Raw genomic sequence first — 17,976 nt, 5'->3', positions numbered from 1 at the left:
AAATCAGCAGAGTAATGAGTGGTAAATTTAGAGAAAATAAGTGAGAATTCACTGGTGTCCCCCGCCCCTTCCTCCACAAGGGCTTCTCTGAAAACATTTAATCCTTTTTCTCCCCCTTCCATGGACTGCATATGCCATCAAAGTGACAATGCTTTGATCTATTATTTATTTAAAGAATATTTTTAACACAAGAGGGTTGGAATTATGCTTTGTGTATTGAATTAAATCTCTCAGCCTTGGTAGCAACCAAAGCATATAACTTGATTTAAAGGAAAAAACTCCCAAGTACACCAGGTTTTACTGACAAGTTGCTATTAAATTCAGAATATTTAAATTAAGATTTGCTGTATTTATATTGATTTCTAAGATAAGCAGAGAGCAGCAAAGCTGATTGTAATAGTTTTACCTCAACATTTTTTTTCCAGCTGCCTCATAACTTGCTGAGTGAGAATTAAATCCTGTTTTTATGAGAAGAGGAATCCACAATTAGGTTTCTCTAGAAATGCAGATTAAAGCAGGACTGCATACAAATGTGCTTAATTCAGACAAGCAGAGTTTACCTGTCTGCACAAGAAATCATGGAAGTGTCCAAGGCTCATGGGCTGGATGGGTTTTCTGGGGAGTTTGGGGGTTTGGCTATGAGGTTTTTTTTTGTGCTGTGTTGACCTTCTCCCTCTTGGCCTGTCCAGAGGTGATTGTTGGCATAGCATGGCCTTGGGTGACTGGGGGGTTATTGATCCTTCTGGTACTTAGAGGTTTAACTGGCACTGCCAAATTTGATAAACCAGTACATTTAATGTTTGTCTTGTTCCTCTGTTCTTCTCTAAAGAATGTTCTGTAGATGCCCAGCTTTGTGTTAATGACATCTTCAGTGCAAGGCCATGGTGTGGGATGTGATAGGTGACAGACAGGCTCAGGGGCTGAAGATTCCTTTTATCTCCTTGTCTCAGAGGCTCTGCCAGCAACGCCCTCACTTGTATTTTTATTTCTTTATTTGTACTTATTAACTGTTCCTTGCTGAGCTGTGACAGGGTGACCTACAGCCTTCTTTAAGTAGGGATGGAGTGGAGGTGAACTCAGTGTAATTAGTGCAGTTGTGGGGCAGTGCCCAGAGGAGTGAGCACAGACTGTGGGAATAGCCAAGGGTGGGTCAATCCACCCCTCTCCCTGGCACTTCACTCGAATTTATGCCTTGGTCTTGTCCTGATCATTTTCTCCTGCTCTCTCCCATAAGCTGGGGAAAGTTCCTGTTCTAGGAAGTCATTTGCATGTGGAGCAGTTGGCTGTGGCTCAGGGATTCCTCTCAAACGAGACGGCAGCTCCTGATCAAACGCTCCGTGTGCATGCCGTGTTATTGACTCCCCAAAGATCTGAGAGGCCGTCTAGGAATGATTTGAAGGAATAGTTTGTAAGGAAGATCTGAAGCTGCATCAGTCAGTGCCTGGGAAGATGGACACCTTTTAAAGGCAGTGCTAGACAGGAGTGGGAATGCCGTGGAGCAATGAGGAGAGGCTTGCAGGAATGCAAAGCAGAGGCGAGGAGGAAACCCCTTGTCACAGATAAATGGGGAGTGACATCTGGAAAACGGCTCTTGTCAGTTCTTTTGCATGTTGTGTAAAGAAAGCAAAGATCATAGGAGTAAAATACTTGCTTTCTATTATTTTCATTATTTTTAAGAAGTGATTGACAGGGAAGGAAACACCATTTTGGTTCTAAGCGTCCCAGAGGGGTTGAAAAACAGTGTTTGGCTGCTGTGACAGAGAGGATCAAGCTGCTCGAGTTTGGAGTCTTTAACACTGAACACAGTCAGTCACACACAGTCACCTTGGATCTCTGAGGGCTCTGGGCCACAGCATGTCTGTGGATGTCGCTGCTGTCACCCAAGGAGCTGCACACTGTCCCCAGAGCAGGTGACTAGGAAGTGGCTGTGGATACCTGGGGCAGTGATCGACAGCAGTAATTCAGCCATGAGCTTAGGAAGTGCTTATAAAATAAACACTGAGAGTAGCAGTCAAAGTGTGCTTTGTGGGGAGCTGGAACTCTGTGTAGGAAAACGAAGACATCGGGCACAATAAACCTCTGAAGAAAATTCAGAGTATTAGTGCTGAATTCAGACGTTAGAGAAGGAAAACAAACCCTGGGGAGGAGTTGATCTAGGAATCTAGAGCAGGCTGGAACACCAGGAACCGACTTTGGGCTACAGATGGCTGGAGACAACCTGCAGAGCTGTTGAATTATTAATGTTAACTTGAAGGAGTTCTTTGCATTCTACTGCTTTTATTGCTATGGAGGAGCACACAGAGGGTTTTTTTTCCATAACAATTTATTTATCTTAAACTTTACATTAAAAAAAAATCCTTGAAACTGAAAGCTCTTCTTTTTAGATGCTTTACCTTGCAAATGGTACAGGAGATGAAGAGGCAGCAGGGATTTCTATCCCCCTGGGTAGGGGAAAGTCGTGTCCGTGTGGGATATGTTGGGAATCATTCCTTCAGGAGCCTTGTGTGATTGAGTGGAAGGTCAAGGCTTTGTTTGCCTGTTCAATACCTTCAGCCTTTTCCCTGGCTGATTTCAGACCTGCATTCTCAGTGGAATGTGGTGCCAGAGCCCTGGGAATGATGCCTGGACAGAGTGTCACCACTTGTCACCTCTCAGCAGGGAGCCCAAAATGGAAAGGGTTGGCAAAGAGCAAACAGGAACTTCTGGTGTTGCAGAGTGAAGTGGAACTCAAAGGAGAACAATGTTTCCTCTTGTTCAATGTTGCTGTTCCTGCTCTCTTTGGAGATGTCCTTGTTGAAGCATTTCATGGCACATCTCCAAAGGAGGCAGCAGTCAGGAGTTACCTGAGGAACACCTCGCTGGGTTTGCCCGCTGGTGAAGAGATTTCTATTAAATCTGTAAATGTGTGTAGAGAAAAATGTCACAAAAAGGCTTCAAGAAGGGAATGAATTTCCTGCACAAGCAGAAAATTGAGCCTCTTGGCCAGTGAGGGATTTCAAATGAGACTCATATGAGGATTTGGAATTTGGGAATATGTCCTAGTATCTGTATTTAATGTTGATAACTTCATCCTCAACTCTGTAAAATAATGTAGCAGCATATATTTCACGTTTAATGCTGACTTAATCTTGTGTTTGTATTAACTCCCAGAAGCAATTTGAACTCACTGGCATAAACCCAGGCCGGTTTCTAACACTTGAGTGTTCATCTGGGTAATGTTTAAGCAGAAAGTTTTCAGCTTGCAAATTGCAGTGTAAAAATCAAATATTAATGTGGGTTTAAAACATCCAGTCTGAAATGTACCACAAAATGCAAAATTTCTCATAAATGCACTGTTCTTGGTATTACTTGAGCTAGAATATAAAGCAGTTCTGTGACTCTGAGTTGCAAACGTGTTCTCACTCAGGCTGAAATGGTTGTCTCGGTGTCAGCCTGGGCTGGAATCACTCTCAGGGATGCTCCAATGGGATCAGGTGGGCTTCCTGGGATGATAAAACTTCCCTTTTTCAATCAAACCCAGAATATCATGTTTTTTTCCTACTTGAAAATAACTGCACAAGTTGCACTGTACTCACCTGCAGATCTGTTTGGCCTCTAAATGAAATAAGAGGTGAATTAGGAATATTTTACAAGGTCTTTAGCATAAGATGTAAATTTTAGTGTCAAATGCTTTAATAAGCACCTTCTCTTCTGAGCAGATACAGAACTGCTTCTGCTCCCTGAGTCCCATTTCTGATGGCTTTGGGATGAATTCAGTGCCATCACTTCTCTGCAAGAGCATTTTGACTGAGTGGATTTTGCCATTTAAGTATTGCAGGTTCTGACCCAGAGTTATTAAATCACTTTAAATAGGATGCAGTACAAGCTTGGGAGTTGTATCCCATTTTTTAACATACAAATGACACTCCAAAGTGCAGAGCCCACAGTAAGAGCTGCTGTGGTTTGATCTTGAGCCTTTGCTGACAAAGCATTTTAGATACTGCTTTTCTTACCAACTTGCCAAATGTTCTTCTGCTTCATTTTTTAATTCTAACAAAAATCCACGGAAGTGTATTCTGATGGATATGCTCCCGAAATGAGGAAAAGAAAATTTCCACTGTCTTAATGACAGATGAGAATGTCCTCATACTGCTTGTATTAAAGCTTTAAATATGCAGTGAAGTTTCTGGTGTGTTCCAAAAGAGTTTAGAAATGGGAAAGGCATATTGGTTTTTTTTTTTTTTTATTGGTCTCATGCATTGTTCCCCAAAACCCTGCTTAGCCTAGGCTGACCCCCAGCATGGGCAGCAGGAAAGGGGGGATTCTGCCCCCTCAGGTGAGACCTGCAGAGCTGCCCCAGCCCTGGGCCAGCACAGGAAGGAGCTGGAGCTGCTGGAACCAGTGCAGAGGAGGCAGCAGGGTGATCCAAGGGATGGAGAAGCTCTGCTGGGAGGAAAGGCTGGGAGAGCTGGGATTGTTCAGCCTGGAGAAGAGAAATTGGGGTGAACTAATTGAGACTTTCCAGTACCTGCAAGAGCTGACAAGAAACATGGACAGAGACTCTTTACAAGGGCCTGGAGTGACAGGAGAAGGGGGAATGGCTTCAAAGGGACAGAAGGCAAGGTTAGATGGGATACTGGGGAAAAAGTCCTCCCTGTGAGGGTGGTGAGGCCCTGGCACAGGTTGCCTGGAGCAGCTGTGGCTGTCCCTGGATCCCTGGCAGTGTCCAAGGCCAGGTTGGTCAGGGCTTGGAGCAACCTAGGAGAGTGGAAGGTGTCCCTGTCCATGGCAGGAGGTGGCACATGGATGAGTTTTCAGGTCCCTGCCCACCTAGGCCATTCTCTGATTGACCCTCAGGATGGATGTGGATGTGGAGGAGCAGTAAGAGGGGAGAGGAATGAGCTGTAGTTCTCAGGATATGCTCCTTGTTAGCAGAACAAATCATGTGGAGTGCAATGCTTTACATCCTTTGGGGGAGGTGGCAGAGAGGAAATCACCCTATTTGTCTCTGGGATCAGTTCCTGTTCCTCTCGTGGGTTTGCTGTCAGTTTTCCAGAAGAAACACTTATTTAAAACCCTGAAGTTGGGAGTGGAAAATAAATATCAGCCCGTTCAGCATAAGCCACCAATCAGATGTTACCAGCAAAATTCTGAAAAATAAGTCAGTATTAGACTGCAAATGGGAAACAATAAATAAATGAGATGGTGAAGATTGCTTGGCAGGATACTTCCTCTTGGAAGGATGATTTATGCGTTCCCACGTGTAATAAGTTACTTTGTGTGTAGTTTTCTGTGTCTCCCTGGGGGTGTTCAGTGCGTGTGTGGCAGTGTGTGATGGCTCTGCCAGCATCCATGCCCTTCCACACCCTGGCTGTGCTGAGGCCCTGGGAGCTGGCGTGGGAAGGTATCCCTGTGGGCAGGGCAGTGCCAGGGGTTGTGCAATGGTCAGGGGGTTTTGGGTGATATTTTTGGGTCGTCCAGACCACTCTGAGCTGCCCAGGGTAGTGAAGGGTCTGCAGGACTGAGCTGCACCTTGCAGCAGCCCCTGGTTCTGCCAGTGACTCTGCTTTTACTGTGGATTGTCCTTCACTTGGATCAAATGCTCTAAAGCACATATCCTTAGTGCTAAACTGCAACTGTGGGCATCTCCACCCCATCCATGGGCACTTCCCAGGAGCCCCTGTGGAATCCTGTCCAGGGAATTCCTGTTCAGGCTCTTGTTTTCATCTCTGTGCTGGAAAGTGCTGCTTACTCCTTGGGAACTGCTGGGCATGAGGAACTCCTACAAGATTGCAGGGTTTGTTAGCAGGAACATGGTTTGGGATGAAGCCATGAAGCACAGTTCTTGCTAATTTTTTATTTCATGTTTCCCATCATGGCCACGGGAGTGAGGAAATACTGCAGGATTTCTGTCCTGGTGTAGAGCCTGTCCCCCCTCTGTGGTGTGAATGGTGTCTGGCTGCTCCAGTTTCTGTATAAATTACACATTTATGTGGCTCTAGGGTTTTCTCTAGAGTGTGAAATTTGGGATTTTTTTCCCCCTACTGTTGTGGATTGCACAGAGCACCCTGGGGAAGTGGGAATGTGGGTGGCCTTGCTGCAGGCAAGCCCTGAGTGCCTGGAATCACTGAGAGCCTCGCCACTGCTTTTGTTTTCCTTCTGTGGTTTAGGTGTTGGGATGAGGGAATCTAGAAGAAGAACCTAAAGATGTGAAATAATAATTTGCAGGCAGTATTTTTAGCTGGCTAAGGTGGTTTGTCATTTGTTTAATGCAGGTTTTGGGTCACGTGTGAGGTTGGGTGGGTTTGGGTTGAGCACATTTGTGGTGCCCAGGTGAGATAACCCCATGTGCTGTCAGGGCAATGCTGGAGCTGCAGCTGAAGCCACACTAGGATTTCTCCTTACAGGGCTCTCCAAGAAAACTAAGATGTGAAGAAAACTAAATAAAAAGTGCACTAAATGTCTCTGTTTTGGTGTGTGTTTGTTTGTTTAGTTTCTTTATGGTTTCATTTGTCACTTGGGGGTTTTTCCATTGTAATTCTTTTAGTTTCAATATTAGAGATCATGCACTGCATTATAATATTGGTCAGGGGCCCTGAATAGCATTGCCTCATGTTTTAATAATGTGTTTCAGTTGGACAATGGCTAATTTAGGATGAGTAGCAGAAGTTCACTGGTGTCTATTTCCATGCTCAGAAAGAGAAGAATGGGCTCTGGAAATAATAACAAAAATAGTAACAAAGGGTCTAAGTACTGTTCTAACCAAAAATATTAATAATATCATCAGTCAGGCCTTGCTTAAAATAGTCCATGTGAAACAGCAGGTAAGAGAGGTCGGTTAAAACCCTGCAGAAGTTCTGGGGCTGGTAAAGTCTGAACCCCAGTGGAAGTTGCTGTTGTTCCTGCACTAAGGAGCTGTGGTTTTGCCTGTCTTTGCAGATGAAGACTGTAAGTGTTGCCTTAGTTTTGTGCCTCAACGTTGGCGTGGACCCCCCAGATGTGGTGAAAACGACTCCCTGTGCCCGCCTGGAATGCTGGATTGGTGAGTCCCCAAGAGCCTCTAGGCTCCAGCTTCCCTGAGTCTCACAAACACTGAGTCACAGCATGGAATTCATCCTAAAGTTGTGCATTGCCAGGGCTTAAAACTGGGCTGAGCAGGAGGAAATCTGGGATCTGATTTCTCTCTGTCTGGGTTAATGAAGAGTCCAGCTCTGACTGCTGCCATGGGTCATCTCTCCTGCTGTGTTCTGAGATGAGAGACCATGGAGAAAAACAGCTGTTAATGAGCTGCCTTGCTTTCTTGTAATTTTTTAAGATTTATAAATATCTGAGGAAATCTCTGAGCAGAGATACCTTCATAGTGCTGGGATCTGCAGAGCTTTAAATCTGCCTCACTCTGCCTCACTCAGCAGAGCAGTGAGGTTTGTGAAACACCTTGCTGTGTTTTGAGGTGGCTGCTCCGGGGCTTTTTTAATTGGAACCATTCAGAAGACCTGGAATTATTCCCAAGGATGTCTTGCCAGCAGTTCCAACACCTGGGTTTGCTACTTTCATGCAGCACTGCACTGAATTCCTAGGGTTTTTTTGTGAAGAAATTAAAAGTTCCCTTGGTTTTGGAGAAAAAAAGCCTAATTATCAAGATGAGACAAATCTGAAGTAATATTAGAAGGGAATGTCTTGTGTACAAAGCTTTCTTAGAGAGATTTGATTTTTATGTAGGAATTGGGAATGTTCAGCCTCTAGCACGTCCCACGCTGGCCACTGTAATCCTCAACCTGGGGCTTAGACAGGCCCCAGGAGCAAATTAATCACTGCACAAACTGAATTGCTTAAAAAACTTTCAGAAGCTCTTGTTTCTAACCGTGCATTACCTGCTCTGTGAATCACAGCATCTCAGGTTTTTAACCTAGAAACGCTGATGAGTTTAAAGCAGCTGAAAGCCCTGAGCAGGCACAAACAGGTGCCTCAGAGCAGTGCAGAGAACAGCTCTGATGTCTCATTGATACACCAACAGAGGAGCATTGCAGAGTCATTTAAATAAAGTCATTAGTGCCTATCATTAGCAAAGAGAATTTTGAATGCAGTTTTGTAATTAAATTTTCAGTGTGTTTATGTACACAAGTGCTCCTTCTGCTTCCAGACGACTTGAAATTTCTGAAAAAGGTGATTGGGGAAATATGTGATGTTTTCCCTCCTGTCAGGCTCAGGAGCAGTGAGTGGGGGGTGCAGGAGTGTCTGTGCCAGATGTGCAGGGTCTGGGGAACTCTCTGGGGTGCAGTTGCTGCTGTTCACACCTGAGCTGTGGTCACAGGTGGTCACCCTTGGTGACAAATGGCCACTGAGCAAAGCAACGTGCAGGTCCTGCTGCACCTTCCATGTGCTTTTGTTCATTGAAGAAAAATAACTCTCAAAATCCTGCTTTCATCCTACTTTATTATATTTTGTTTCTAACAAAAGCAATCCTTTCATTGATTTGGTTTAGTGCTTTTAAAATAATTGATATGAAATAGCAAAATATTAGCTTGTAGGGTCTTTTTTTAAAACTTGTTAATTGTTTAATTATATGTCCATGGTATTTGAATAAAGCACATGGGCTGGAATTGTATTGCTATGTATGGATTGTGGTAATTATCTAGCAATGAAATTAACTTCTTAAATATTACAAATGGCACACAATCTCTGAAGCAGGAAGCAAAGGAAGTAAATGAAGCAGGATTTTGCATTCATCAACAGAAAATGTTTGTCATCAAATATTTAACCAATTTGAGTTCTTGTCATTATTTACAATAGAAACCTTATTTCATTATTAAAAGAAACAAATGTAATGCCTCTCCTGTCTTTCAAAACAAAATTGTGTTTAGTACCTCAGTGAGAGAAATCTTCCACATTTGACAGTCTGTAATGGAACTGGATTTTTGTCGGGCTGAAGAATTTGGGAATAATTCTTGGGCGTTGCCCCTGAGTAAATTCCAAGACGAACAAGGTGCTAATGAGCTTGAAATTGATAATGAAAGGAACCTGCGGGAAAATATCCTGAGCTGAGTGATGCAGCTGGGGTGAGAAATGCTGCTGTGTGTTCTGTTCCCAGATCCTCTGTCCATGGGGCCTCAGAAAGCTCTGGAGACCATCGGGGCCAACCTGCAGAAGCAGTACGAGAACTGGCAGCCCAGGGTGAGTTTTTGGGTGTTCCTGTGGCTTCCCTGCCTGTAGAATCACTGCTCTAGTGCAGTCTTACTCAACTGAGCCTCTGGCTCCGGGTCTTTCTTTTTCTGAAGTGGTTCTAAGTGTATTTATGTCAGAAGGACTTGCCTCCGAGCGTTTCTGGCAGATATTAGTGTGTAGTTAAGACAAGAGCATTTCCTTTTGCATTTTTCCTCGTGGTACATTGACAACTTTTAAATCTCAACAGCCCAAGAATTTAGCAGAAAATCCAAAAAGTGCCTGAAATCAAACAGGAGAGTAAAACATCTTGGTGCAAAGGTGAAAACAACCCTTTTCCTGTGCTCTGTATCAGAGTCTCTGGTTCTGAGGGAGGAGGGACAGGTCAGGAGCAGCAGGTTCTCTGCGTGGGCATGGTGGAGGCAATCCCAGAGCTGGGATGATTCCCTGGTTCCTGCAGGAAATCACAGCCCCTGCCACATTGCAAAGCCAAACACGTCCTGGTTTATTGCACTCCACAGGGCTCTGGAGCTTTCTGCAGTAATAAAGAGAGGTTGGTGTGCCATCTGCAATAAAACAATAGGAACATTATTGAATTTCCTAGAGCTTTCATATAAATACTAATACATCCACTTTTGTCTGTTTCTTGGGGGCTTGGAATGGTTGAGGAACGGATAGAAAGAAGACAATTTGGGGAAAACCAGGCAGTCTGAAAAAAAGACCCAATCATGAAAATTGTCTGAAATAGCCAATATTCCCTGGCTGTCAGTTCCTTCCACCAGGAGCTGCCTGTCATCTGTCCCTTGTTGGGAATGCACAAGTGGTGCTAATTGCTGGCAGTGGATGGTGGCAGTGATGACCACTATGTGACCAGTCCTGTGGCATTGCTGGTGCTGTTCAAACATACCCCTTTTTGCTCAATACAAACAGCTTAACTGAAAGAAAACTGTAAAAGAGGTAAAGCATGAAAATTCCTTGTTTCTGGAGGCACCCAGCCAGGCTGCACAGCTGATGGATATTTCCTTCCAGGTCTTATTGAGCCCCTTTCTAAATAATTTATCAGCTTGCCGTTGCTTGAAGTATTTGTTCTGATTAAATTTAAGACTTTGCTTTATTGTTGTGTAGCTACATAAATTTGTGTGCTGCGGGAGTAAAAACCACTTCAGCTGTTGTTTCCTCTGCAAAATCCTGCAGTTAAGCAATATTCAGTCATTTCATGCAGTTCTCAAATGAAGATTGTACTGGGGGAGAGGGTGGGAGATGACAGAGCTGTGGGCTCGATCTGTCTTGATAAAGAGTTCTCTGAACGAGTAAAGAGTTCTTGCAATTCAGTGCAGAGATAATTGAGGTGCTGGTGAAAAAGTGGAAGGAAAACCGAGACAGCTCTACACTGACACTCCCTTGGGTTTGGGACTTGAGTTTCACTGGGCAGGGAAGGGGTTAAACCTGAGGGTAATCTGGAAAGAGGCTCAATTACAGGGATCAAAGGGGCTGCTTAAGCAGCTGAGAATGGAGGAGAAAAGGGAGTGAAAGTGAAGAGCACAGGACCTGGTAATGCCTGACTGGAGGGGAAAACCTTCCCTGGGTCTGCTCCTCTGGTTTGGGAATCTGGGTGGTGGGTTGGGAATGGCTGGAGGAGCTGAGTGGAACTGGAGCTTGCTGGTGGCAGGGCCTGGATCCCCAGGGAGCACCGGGAAAATACTTGGAGTTTCTATTGGAGGTTCCTTGCATGCTCTGTATTTAAAATATTTAGATAAGGAATTGATCATACTGAAATGGGATTTCTCTGCTGCTGACCCTCGTTCAGAACCCCCTGCAGAGTTCTGCTTGTGTGAGGTGCAGCCCTGCAGCAGGTGCCCAGCCCAGAGCTTTGCTGTGCTGGCAGGGAGCAGCAAATATTTCCCTGTTGTAGGGGTGTAAATTCAGTTTTCTTGGCAGCACTGCATGTTGTGCCGCTGCAAAGGCAGGGACTTGCCTTAGTTTAAGAGTCAACAGCCTTTGAAAACAGGACTAATGGACTGCGAACTCCAAGTGCTGCTGCAGTGGGATGCTTTATGGAGGTGCAGGAGCTCGTGGGGATTTTTATGAGGACGAGTTACTGCTCTGCAAGTCCCAGTTTGTCAGAGGAGCTGGGCCCTGGGCCCTGTGCTGCAGCCCTGCAGAGCTGGGTGGGAGGATGAAGCTGCTCTGGTGCTCAGAGACTGGTTGGAGGGAGTGAGTTCTCTGCATCCTCCTGGCTGGAATTGTCAGAGCTGAGCCCCAGCACTGTGTGTGAAAGCACCCTGTGCTCTCTGATCCTTGTACAGAGCCTGTGGGATGAGCTTGGAATGGAAGTGCTGCCTGCTTCCTCAGGAGGGTGCCAGGCTTTGTTCCTCCTGGTTCTCCTGAGGGACATCTCCTTCCTTGGCTCCCAGCCTTCCCTGGACAATCCAGAGCCCTGTGCCTCCACGCCTGTGGATGTGCTGCAGAGCCAAAGGCTTGGGTTGGATGAGGCACAGTTTACATAATTCAGGACCTGGTATGAAGTAGTCTGGAGCATATGCTTATTAAATTTGCATGAAATTATAGATTTTTTTTCCCCCCTCTTTGTTGGCTTTGGCTTTTGGCCAGTTTATCTCTTTAACTCTAAACTGCCCAGAGCACTCACAGGAAGTTTTTCTCCTTTCTCTCAGTCATTTTGATGCTTCTGTTGGGATTTTACTGGTGCACATGGATCCCAGAGGTACTTCTGCACCAGGTGCTTTTTGCAATTCTGTCCTTTATTCTCTGATGAACTTTCCCAGTTGGGCCAGGAAGGCCAAAATCTTTAGTTCATAACTATTCCTAGGAAAGGTGAGAAGATTGCAGACACACAACTCCTCTGTGGCTCCAAGCTGTTCTGAGGTCCTACTGAGCTGTTTCAGTGGAATCTTTTGTAGAGAGACCTTCCAGTTGAAAGTCAGTTCTTCTGCAGAATTTGGGTTTTTTTACATCCTCTGATAAGTAGTTTAATGGAGAGGTTTGTACCCAGCAAGGCAGTAATTTGCCATCACCACTTCCCTCCTGCCTTTCCAGACAAGGAGCTTCAGGGCTCCTGCAGCCTCTGTGCAACAACCAAAATCAGTGAGGCCAAGGGCTTGAAACATCACATCCCAAAGAATCCTTCCCCCTTACACCCACTTGCCTAAATAAAACAAAGTCAATTACAGTATTGATTTTTTAATTCAAGTGCTACCGTTTTGCCTCCCTTTTTCTTCTCTCAATTTCCTCCTTTTTCGCTAAGAGAGTCATTTGGGCTGTTTTAATTCTCTCCTGGAATGAGTTGATTTCATTATAGCTGAATGGATTATACCTGAACGGGCATCCCTGGGGTGAAGGAGAACTGTGAGCCATGAAGGGGAGTAAAAATCCTGGGTTGGGAAAGGACTGGGGAAGTCTAGAAGACAAGATTAAATAAACTTTTTGAAAGCCTTTGGGAAGGGTGGCTTGAAAGCAAGTGCTGGTGTTTGGGAATGCCTGCAGCTGGAGCATCCCTGCTGAGGGTGGGATGGGCACTGTAAGGCAGTTCTGCTTCTGTCCCTCGTGCAGGTTTTAAATAAAGGAGTTTCCCATTTCACTCTGATCCAATCTCACCCATTGTGTGATGCCTCTTGCTTGCAGCAGTGAGTGATGGTCTCTGAGGACACATCTACAATATGGACAGATTATCTCTTTTGTGGCAGGCCTTCAAGGAAACAGTGATTTTCTGATCAAACAGGCTGCTTCTCCCTCTCTTCTAGTCTGCTTCCCAACAGTTTTCTCTTAATTTCAAAGCAAGTACAGCCAAGATACTTGAAATGGATCACTGAAAGCCTCTACCTTTTAGTGCATGTTGTCTGTTGTTGATGCTGTTGTTCCCCTCATTAGAGATCTCTGGGCTTTGATTTGGTGTCTGAGGTTTCATTCCTTCATTGCTTTTTTCTGCCTAATTAATTGGGAAGTTGCTGCTGCACATCAAAGGGGGAGCATTTCCTAAAGAGTAACTACTTAAGCATGAAAACTAATTGAACACATGACCTAATTATTGGTCTCTCAGTGAGTCATACTTTTCCTTTATTTCTGTAGGGTTTCTCTTTTAAAACAACAGCAAATACTAATTGGTCCTGCAGAAGAAATACTGTAGAATTCCAAAGGGGAACATGGAAAAACTGGTGCTTGGTCTCCAGTAGGAGATACCTGCAGATGTAGGAACATGTAAGAAAAAATGAATAAGAAGATAAAAAAACAACAAAAAGACAGTGTGACCTTGGTTTTCCTTAGAGGACTATGTTTGTTGGTTTTCATTACCCAACAGCCTCTTGAATTTGGCAGCTATTTCAGGCTCTGCAAAATTCTGCTGTATCAATCCTTTGCTGTCTTGTTAAAGATCAACTGTCTTCAGCATAAACCAGCAGGTTTTTTTTCAGGAAAAGAGAAGGAAGTTGGTCATAGAAGTGGAGTCAACAAGTCTAATTGACAAACCCAGTTATTCCCATTCTTCTTCTGTCTGCAAACCTGTCGTGGTCAGAGTGTCACTGTCAGCCAGGGGCTGTTTCACTAAATACCCCTCTGAAAGCATTGGTCATTTGGCCAGAAAAGCACAGATTTCAAGTAGGGTAAAGGATGAGAGAGGCACTGCTGATCTGCCTGCCTGCACAGGGAGCAGCTGGACATGGAAAGGCCCCCAGAGCAGGGATAGATTTGAGATTTGGGATGGATTCAGGATTTGGGAATTGGCAGTGCCAGGGGGAAGCTCCCTGCTGTGGCTCTGGGCACAACTCATGTTTTAATGAGTTTTTCTCACTTTTGAGAGTGACAAAGAAAACCCTGATAAATCTTTAACACGCCACTGAAAGTGGAAACTGTGAAATTGCAGCAATAATATACTTAATACTGATTTCTCTGAGATTCTCCTGGAAAAATGAGTCACAAAAAGGAAAAAAACCATAGTTGCAGGCATGAAGTGATGTGCGGAAGTGTGTTCAGAAGCTGCAGAGACAAGGAAGTGGCATTAAGCTGTTCTGTGAACTGAGCTGTTCATGCACTGCAGATAGCAGGGTCTGACATTCTGGAGCTAAGGCAACAAACTTGCAAAGTCAGTTTAGTGGGAAAATCCTGTGGGTTTTGGTATCCTGCTGCAAGATTGGAGCTCTGTGGGCAGGATGTCCTCGAATGAAGGAGGTCACAGCATCTAAACTCCTGTTAATTTTGAACTTCCATGTGGAAGGCAAGCTTCCCATTCCCTTTCACAGTTCTGACAATAACATAATTTCGCATTCTATACTTCATGTCTGTTTTGTTTTGTGCTTTGTTATCAAAATGGGGCCAGAATTGGCAGAGAGCAAGATTTGTGCTTTCCTGTGACCGTTGATGTTGGTTTGTCTGAGAGGGGAAGAGTGAGCTGATATGAAAAGGCTCTCGAAGAGAAAAGCAGCTCTGCCTGGCAAAGCTGATTAACGTGTTTCTGTAATTACCACCCAGCTCTGGGTGACCTATTTAAAAACACCTTGTCTTTGTGTTGGGTGGGAAGTGGTGAATCTCTAGGATGAGGGACAGGGAGGAACCTCCTGCAGATCCATTGGCAGCATCCCTGGTGCTCTGTATCCTGTAAATAGCACCAGGATCCACTGGAGACTGGGATATGCAAAGGATGCTGTATTAGGAGCTTCTTGCTAACAAACACCACCAGTTCTGTGCAAAACTTAGAGATTAACGGAGAAAGCTACTGACATTTTTATTTATATTCCTGCTCCTCTCTAAGCCAGAATAAGAAAAGCCCAAGATGCTTTGTTTTTAACTCCTTTCCTATGGAGATTAGCAGAGCATAAACCTTGGAATGATTGGTTTTCCTTCTCCCGACTCGTTAAGGTGTTTTTAATCAGAAAATTGCTTCATTAAGCAATTACTTTGCAGTCAGAGGAGAACTTTGAAATTACTAAGCAATTATTTAGTATTGAGAAGATGAAGTTCTTGCCCTGCAGGGCTCCAGCCTTGCAGCTCCTCCCTGGAGCACGATGCATTTGGGCCAGGGTATAAAGAGACACATTTGAGAATTCACCAGTTTGTAGTCCTGAAGCCTGAACTGGGCTCCCAGTAATATCCAAGTTTATATTTAAGAAACAAGAAAATGCAGAGCCTGAAACTTCAGAGAGCTCCTTAAACTGAGGTTCTGGAGAAGGGATGTAACTAAACTGACACTGATGCTTAGGAGTTAGGTTGTTTGACTAAGCAGGTTTGAAAGATGTGACCTGGGGTGTACTTCAAATCCTGTTAGGGCACTCTGTGATGTGACCCATCGAGCTGTCACCAGGCTGAGGGTGCAGATCTGGCATATGAGAAGCAGATTTGAGTTCTTTTACAATTTCATTTGTTTCAAAGTAAGCAATTATTTACACAGCCCTCTTATTTGAGCAGAGAGGAAAGGATTTGTACCAAACGGGGGAGGCTGGTGGGTGGAATTTCTGTGAACTTTGGCACAAACCTGCAGTGTGAAGAAGCTTGTAACTGCTGAGGAACACACCTGTCTTGTGGATGTATTGTAGCAGCTACTCAAGGTTGGCTGTCCTGATTTTTTCTTCCCTGTCAACATCAGTTCTCATGAACAAACTGCTCAAAGGCGTTTTTTTTGGAAGTGTTATTGGATCCTGAGTCTGCACAGTGAGGATTAGGTACTTTGGAATTCATTTCACATTGGACTTGAAAGCAAGGTCAGAGACTCTGCGGAGGGAAGGTAATGTCCCCACTCTGCTGGCTCCAGGCAGGGGAGGGGACATGCCACACTCAGGGCTGGCTGCAGCCACCGTCCTGTCCTGTCCTGGCATTAGCAGGTCCAGGAGCCCAGGGCTGCTCCAGAGGGAATTAGCATGGGGGAGATGGAGAGGGGTGTGAAATGCACCCAAATATCTGCAGAGGACTTGCCTAAGACTGGCAAGAATCTTCCTTTGGCTTAGTTTAGTATTTAAATTGAAGCATCTCTAAGTTATAGTATGTCTTCACTGTAATTAACATTTTTCAAGGTAGCAATGACTAATAATTTTGTCAGTAATGTTTTCTCCTGGCCTGTGTTAACCAGGTTAAGCTGCTGTTGTAACGTCAATTTGGGATTTCCAGCACACTCCCTTGTACTTAAATATGCAGTTTTTATTATCTTGGCCTAATCCTCATGAATTTGCATCAGGGTAATTTCATGTGCCCACAGCCTAAAATTAAAACACCTAAAAGGAGGTGGTGGGGTTTTTTTTAATATAAAATTAAGCAGCTTGCAGTCTGTGGAGATGGTTCAGAATAATTTGTATTTGCATGATGTGTCTAACCCAAGAGTTATTGTGGCCATATCAGCGTGGGCTTGAGGTGATTGGGTTTGTGACTGATGGATAATGGGGATGAATTGCAGTCTCTTCTTACAGTGCTGAGTTATCTCTGAACTCATCACACAACAGATTTGTGCTGCTCCTGTGTCTCTGCTCCCTGTGCTCTGCAGCCAACCTGGGCTGAGATCCCATCCTGGCACTGCTGTGTCCTGGGGTGGGATGTTTATTGTGGAATTGTGGAAAACCAAAAGTGTTCGTGTGCAGTTCTAAATTTGTCTGTCCTTTGATGTGCCTCCAAAGCTAGTGTAAATGCAGGATCCTAAATCTTCCTTTGATGCAGGAAAAGAGCTGTGGTTTAGTCAGTATTAAAATGAAATCACAGTGAATTGCAGGATTGGATTATTAATCACCGTTTTGGAGGAAACGAAGAACAAAGTATTTTTGTTTGTGAGTGAAGTCTGTAGTTTTTCACTAGAACAGCTTCCCCCTCAGCAGGCCTGGAAACAGGCCAGCCTGGCATCACATGGAGACAGAACACTGGGAGAAGTCTGTAGTAATGGAGTTACGGAAAAGAATTGGTGAGTATAAAGCGTCTGGTTGCAAAAATTCTCTTCCAGACCTCTGCTGAGCTCTGCCCATGGCAGGGTCTGCCTGCAGGGTCTCTGGGTCACCTCTGCCAGCAGCAGGCAGAGTGTTCCTGCCCCCTCCCTGTCAGCAGGGTTTGTTAATGTGTTGGATGAGTCAGGCTGCAAAACAGATCCTCTTGGAACTTCCCAGAGACTTCCCTCTGTGGACAAAATTAGGGATTCTCCCCCACCTGCATGATTTATCAGCAAGTCTTTATATATGGACTTTTCTCCAAATCCTGTGTTGAGATGTTGCTAAGTATCCTCTGGGAATCCAAATGGGTTTATATCAAAAAGATACTTCCTCTCATCTCCGTGCTCTTTGATTTCTTTAGAAAACTCTACAAGATAAGAGTTTGATTTGAAAAGTCTGGCTTCTCATTAGAGATGCTGAATGGGCTCTTTCCTGAAGTGTTTGTTCATGGTTTTGCTTGTTTTTTATTATTCTACCAACGTGCCCAGCACAGAGCTCAGCCTGGATTTCCTCTGCATTCCTTTAAAAACTGACATCATTCTTCCTGCTTTCCCCTTTCCTGCTACCCAGGTGCTTTCAAAGGGATTTTTACCATCTACATGTAATGCTCAGTAATTCAGTGCTTGAGTTAATTTAGTTTATACTTTGTGGTTCCTGGAGATGTGGAAACTGGGGGGGTCTCACTCTCTGTCACCAGCAGTGGTAGGGGGTGGCTGCAGCATCTCTGGGCTTTTCAGCTTGCTGAAATTGTCTGATCCTATTTTGGAGTTTTGGCCATGTTCCTGTTTGTTGTTTAGATGCTCCAGTGTGTTGAGGAGGTTTAAAAAGTAAAATGGTGTTGCTTTGCTGTGTGGCACCACATGTTCATCCTGGCTGTGAATCTTTGACATATATGTGCCTGTTTTATGTGTCTGAGCCCCAGTTTGTTCCA

General features: G+C 44.5%; 1 protein-coding gene across 6 annotated transcripts in view; it reads left to right on the top strand.

Annotated features, from left to right (window-relative positions):
- The window catches only part of RPTOR (regulatory associated protein of MTOR complex 1), a 97,378-nt gene that overhangs the window by 2,958 nt on the left and 76,444 nt on the right, over positions 1-17,976 (top strand). For all 6 annotated transcript variants that reach the window (XM_085077466.1, XM_085077465.1, XM_085077461.1 and 3 more), the window contains exons 2-3: positions 6,919-7,021; positions 9,068-9,150. In XM_085077466.1, coding sequence (XP_084933592.1) covers positions 6,919-7,021; positions 9,068-9,150 — 186 coding nt within the window. The remainder of the gene's footprint in view (positions 1-6,918; positions 7,022-9,067; positions 9,151-17,976) is intronic.

This window comes from Lichenostomus cassidix, chromosome 18 (genome assembly GCF_008360975.1).
Source record: "Lichenostomus cassidix isolate B80296 chromosome 18, HeHo_3.0, whole genome shotgun sequence".
In the NCBI taxonomy this organism is placed as follows: Eukaryota; Metazoa; Chordata; class Aves; order Passeriformes; family Meliphagidae; genus Lichenostomus; species Lichenostomus cassidix.
This window is presented reverse-complemented; position numbering and strand designations above follow the sequence as displayed.